The 5646-nt window shown below is 43.9% G+C and overlaps 1 protein-coding gene across 2 annotated transcripts in view; it reads right to left on the minus strand.

Moving 5' to 3' along the window:
• RNF214 (ring finger protein 214) overlaps nucleotides 1–5605 on the minus strand; it is a 48781-nt gene extending 43176 nt beyond the window's left edge. The window contains exons 1-2 of one of the 2 annotated variants that reach the window (XM_027765682.1): nucleotides 5270–5605; nucleotides 306–816 (exon numbers count right to left, since the gene is read on the minus strand). In XM_027765682.1, the coding sequence (XP_027621483.1) occupies nucleotides 306–816; nucleotides 5270–5391 (633 nt within the window). In that variant the 5' untranslated portion in view covers nucleotides 5392–5605. The remainder of the gene's footprint in view (nucleotides 1–305; nucleotides 817–5269) is intronic. The other variant, XM_027765683.1, reaches the window with a different exon arrangement.
• Nucleotides 5606–5646: the final 41 nt, after the last annotated feature.

Genomic DNA, 5646 nt, shown 5'->3' on the forward strand with positions numbered 1-5646 from the left:
ATTATACGTAGGCCATACAGTTTCTACTTGCTGTAAAATTAGACACCGGCCGCTAGCTTTCTTAGGGGTCGTCGGGAAAGTCATGATGTATTATTGCATAGAGAAACACGTCATGACTTTCTCGACGACCTAACATTTATTGAACACCAGAATGAAAACAGTAGGACAGTTGCTAGCAAAAAAAAAAAAAAAAAACCAAAAACATAAGACAGCATAGTTCTCCACTAAATATAAAGAAATGTCTTCTACCCTCAAAAAGCCCCCCTCCCCAGTTCCATTTTAGTAGCAGAAACTTGATACTTGACCTGTACAGCAATGTTCTGAGAAAGCTTCAGGGAAGAGCTATCCTGATCATCATCCTGATCCACTCTGACTCCTTCAACCCCATTTGCTGGAGGCACCACAGGTCGGAAATCCAAGCCTGTGTCCCTGCTACCTTCCTGTGGGATGGAGGCTTGTGGGGATTTCTCTTCAGAGCAATTCCCGGAGGCAGGCTGCTTTGTATGGCACCCTGCCTTAAGAGACCGAGTGACTGGATGGAGGTTTTCCCGGAGGCTCGTGTCCCCCTCCTCTCCTGCTGTGCTGGCCAAGTCCTTCAAATCAGACTGAGACCCACTGCCAGAGAGACAAAGGGCTGTGGCTATGGAGTTTTCTCCTAAAACCTCCTGGTGCGCTGCTGAAGTGTCACCTGCTGATGAACCAGGATTCTGCTCTGGGTGTTCCAAATGGACATTTCTGTTATTCTCCTTGGTTATCGTTTGGCTACTTACACTCGACAGAGGCGAGTTCTTCTGCTTCTGCGCAGGGTCTTTGGGGCTATCAAAAACAGAAGACAAACATTTCTTCACCCGATCTTAAAGAGGACCAAGAATATAATACTTTCAGTGTATCTACTGGAAGAACAAAAGCATACTGCAGAAACCCCCAGATTAGCAGAACTTGGTCTCAATCAAACGACTCACATCCTGGATATAGACAGCACAGCTCGGTGGCTAAAAACCTAGGTCCTGGAGACCCGCAGAGGGCATAATGGTTAGGTCACTGGACTCCCACGTAGTCGATCGCAGTTCAAGTCCCAGACCCAGCAGCTTAAAAACTCAGGTCAGGCATGTATGCGTGCATGCCCAGATCCTGAGAGGAGAATGGAGGAGAAGGGACTGCAGGATGGCCATCCCACCTGAGGGGTTGTTTCTCGCCTTCTGTCTCTGTCTCCTCAGTGAGTGCATGTACCCTATAACGAAAAATCTCTCTAAAAAAAAAGAACGTAGGTTCTGGAGAGAGTTTACATGTGAAATATAAATGACTTCAAAGACAAAAAACTTTGAAGGCCATTATGAATAATTTTGGGGGAATAGACATAAAATAGCCTAATGCTAGTTAAAATAGTTAGTTATATGTACTAATACAGTTACACATAATATCTTAATAATATTAACCTGGGCCTGCCCGGTGGGGTAATAGTTATACAAGCATTCCACAGAAGAAACGAGATCCCACATGGATGACCAGGGTTTGAGTCTCGACCCTGGCAGACATGCTGTTTAGGAGCTAGCAGGTCGCATGGTGGTTAAGGCACTGGATCCCCACATGGGTGACGGTGGTTTAAGACCCTGACCCAGTGGCTTGAAAATCACACTGGGCACATGTGCGTATGCCCAAAATCCCAAGAAGAGAAGGGAGAATGGACTATGGCGTGGTCACTGCCCTGGGAGGTGATTTTTCACTTTCCCTCTTTTTGTTTTTCTCCAGGGAGCACATGCATCCTATGGCAAACACCTAAAAATCATTCTGTGTGTGTGACAGATAGAATTGGAGGAAGAAGGGCTGTGGCATGACTAGGCCCCACTGTGGGTGCTGTCTTTCTCTTATGCACACGTACATGTGTCCTCTGACATAAATGTGTGTGTGTGGATGTTTTAAATATAAGGACCAGCAGTTGGCGTAATGGCTATGTCACTGGACTCCCATCCTGAACCCAGTGGCTTAAATTCATGCCAGGCACATATGCGTGCATGCCCAAGATTCCTAGAGGAGAAAGAAGCATGTTTTAAATATAATGTAAACTCAGAAATACTGTTTTTATTCTACTCATTTTTCACAAAAATAATTTTTAAAATTATTTAGTTATGTAATTAATTCCATTTGTTATTAATTTTTTAAAAATTTGACCAGAGAGAGACAGACAGAAAGAAAAAGGGAAAGCAAGAAAACAAGCTGCCAGGTTCAGGACTCAAACTGTGGTCGGCCATGTGGGAATCCAGCACCTTTAACCACCACGCCACCTGCCAGCCCCAAAAAAATAATTTTCACTCAAACTCCTTGCACAAATCTCTGATCAGAACTACTTTTCAGTCTTAGATATTTTTCCAGAACACAGCATCTTTACTTCAAGTTGTGTAAAGTACAATTTTGAATCCAAAACTGAAGTTGTCAATCACGATGATAGCACAAACAGCAAGTGTACATATGTACAGCATTGGGACAGTCAACATTTTTGTCACTTGTCATAGTCACTTAATGTACCACTTTTTTTTTTTTTTTTAATTTGCTACAGGATTCAGGGACTCACCAGAGTGACAGGGACAAATCACCCCCCATGGGAAATGGTCATGCCACAATCCTGCCTCCTCCATTTTCCCCTCCTTTCAGGATTTTGGGCATGCACGGATGCAAATGTGCCTGGTGTTTAATTCACCAGGTCAGCAGAGACGCGAACCCAGCAGTCAGCCTTGTGGGATTCAGCTACCTTAACTAACTACCTCCCCCCCAACTGACCCAATGTACTGCCTTTTTTTTTTTTTTTTTACCTCCCCCCCAACTGGCCCAATGTACTGCCTTTTTTTTTTTTTTTTTTTTTTCAAATTCTCAGAGGGTTGGGGTTGGCAGGTGGCATGGTAGCTAAGGGCACTGGACTCCCATATGGCTAACCACAATTCAAGTCCCGGACCTGACAGTTTGCTTTTTCACTTTCCCTCTCTCCCCCTCTCACTCTGTCCCTCTCTGGTCAAATTAAATTCTCAGAGGGCACATGTGCTCTCCAGAGAGAGGGAGAAAGTACTCCCCAATGGGATGTGGTCATACCATAATCCCTTCTCCACTATTTTTCCATTCTGCTGGGATTTGGGGGAACACAAGAACACATGCCCAGTATGTTCTTCAAAGCTGCTAGACCAGGATTTGAACTGCAATTGGCTATGTGGGATCTAAGTACCTTAACCACTAGGCCATGGGGCCGGCCCTAATGAACTACATTTTTAAATAGAAATCTTTAGGGATCAGCAGTTAGCGTAATGGCTATGTCGCTGGACTCCCACGTAGTCGACCACGGTTCGCATCCTGGACCCGGTGGCTTAAAACTCACGTCGGGCGCGTGTGCATGCGTGCCCAAGATCCCGAGAGGAGAATGGAGGAGAAGGGATTGCAGCATGGCCATCCCCCCCGGGGGGTGATTTCTCGCTTTCTGTCTCTCTGTCTCTGTCTGGCGAGCACACGCGCCCTATAGCAAAAACCTCTCCAAAAAAAAAAAAAGAGAAATCTTTAAAATATATTTAAAATGATATCTAATATTTACAACCATCTTTTACCCAGAAATACAACCTCTGTTCAATTTCTTTTTTTTCTTTTACTTTTTTGTTGATCCTGTCAACTAACCCCTAAAGCTTCTCGAACTATGACTGAGGCTTCGTTAGCATGTTTTTCCTTCCTCAATAGTACTTGCTGAAAAAGAGCAATCACAAGACTACTTCCTGACATGAAAATTTTATAAACACCCTAAGGGGATCCCTTTTTCCTGGGAGTTAACTCTCCTTTTTTCTGGGAGTTTTTCTGGGAGTGGAACTGAGGTAAGATAGGGAGAGGAGACTTAATGACAAATTTGTGCATATACAGGTCAAAATCCTGACTTCCATTAGCTAGCTGTTCAACTCTGGGGAAGTTACTTTATTTGTAAAATACAAGTATCACCCACCTAACAGGATTATGGTGAGGCCTGAGTGAGATAGTGCACGTAAAGTACTTAGCACGGCATCTGCCACACGGGAAACGCCAATAAACCTCAGCTGCGGCTACCATTACTAGCAGCATGTGGTTGATCTTACTTACACAAGGAATGAAGACACAAAGATCCGAGTTTACGGGAGGGTTTACTTAACATTTTCCCCATTACCTATTCACTAACAAACATGTCCTTTTTTAAAAACAGTATAAGTACTCTGGAGTCAGGCAAGCCTGCATTCAAACCCTGACTTCACCACAGTATGGTCAAATCACCAGCCTCTGTGTCTCAGTTTCCTTATCTGTAGAAGGGAGTGATACGTGCACCTACCTCCTGGGACTATTGTAAGGATTAAATGAATTAATACAGATAAAGCTCTTACTACAGTAATATCTACTGTATTAAGTCCCATGTACTCCAGAAATGTTGAGGTAGAATATACAGTGAATTTAGTTCATGGTTGAACATAACAATGTATTAGCACTGTAAGACACAAAGATGGGTAATCACAATTCCTGCCCTACGAGTTTAGATGGGAGGGGGATCAGCAAGTGGCATAGTGGTTGGGCTGCTGGACTCCTGCATGGTTAGCCGTAGTCTGAGTCCCAGACTCAGCAACTTGAAACTTACACATGTGCACGTGTACCCAAAATCCCAAAAGGAGAACGGAGGAGGAGAAATTGTGGTGTGGCCCTCCACCTGGGGGGTGGATTTCTCACTTTCTCTCTCTCTTTCTGTTTCTCCGGTGAGCACATGTGCCCTCTAGCAAAAAATTTGCAAAATAAATAAATAAATAAATGCGGAGTTTAGATGGGAGGCAAAATGTATACATGAGACAGTAAACCATATTAACAAAGATATACAGGTAAATAGACAGAAACACACACAAACAACGTATCCGTGTTTGATATGCATTTATATGTACACACACAAACATACCTACGTATTACACCTATATAATACGCAATGTCTAAATGTGTATAACATATACACATCATTAAATGAGCACATAGTTCATGTAGAACAGAGCAGGGAAATACTTGCCTTTTTGATCAGTTTCACCTTCTGTGCTCTACAAACACTTAGCATACCTGCTGAGTAGCAGGTGTTGAATTGGACACCAGGAACACAAACACAGATCCAGCAATACCCACCTTTAAAAAAAGCTTCATCTAGGACAGTGCTGTCAGAGCCAGACAAAAGACCAGGTCCAGAAGCCCATTTCGAAAGTCCTCTACCCCAAAGGCTCTCCCCAGTGAAGAACCCACACATTACCTTAGACTATCTGGGAGACTTTCGTCTGCTTTGGAAGCACATACAGTAGACGATTCCGGAGGACTAGGGGCACTGGCCACAACCCCAGCTACCTCTGACGCTGCCGCCATCCTGTTCTGCATATTCAGAAACAAATGACAGGATACGCGTGTTAACAGTTTATAATAAATGTATCCTTCCCGCTTTGAAGGTCCACAATGCCTATCCAGGAAAGAAACACAAAGGAAATCCTGGGCTCTAGAATATACTTAGAGTACTCTGTAGCAGAACATTAAGAGTCACTGCATACATCAGACCCCAGCAGGTCTCAAAGTTCAGGAGTCACCATATTTACAAACCAGGAATCTGTGCAAAGCTTCTCCCCCCCCCCCCCCCTT

Source organism: Tupaia chinensis, unplaced genomic scaffold (genome assembly GCF_000334495.1).
Source record: "Tupaia chinensis unplaced genomic scaffold, TupChi_1.0 Scaffold139431_1, whole genome shotgun sequence".
Classification (NCBI taxonomy): Eukaryota; Metazoa; Chordata; class Mammalia; order Scandentia; family Tupaiidae; genus Tupaia; species Tupaia belangeri.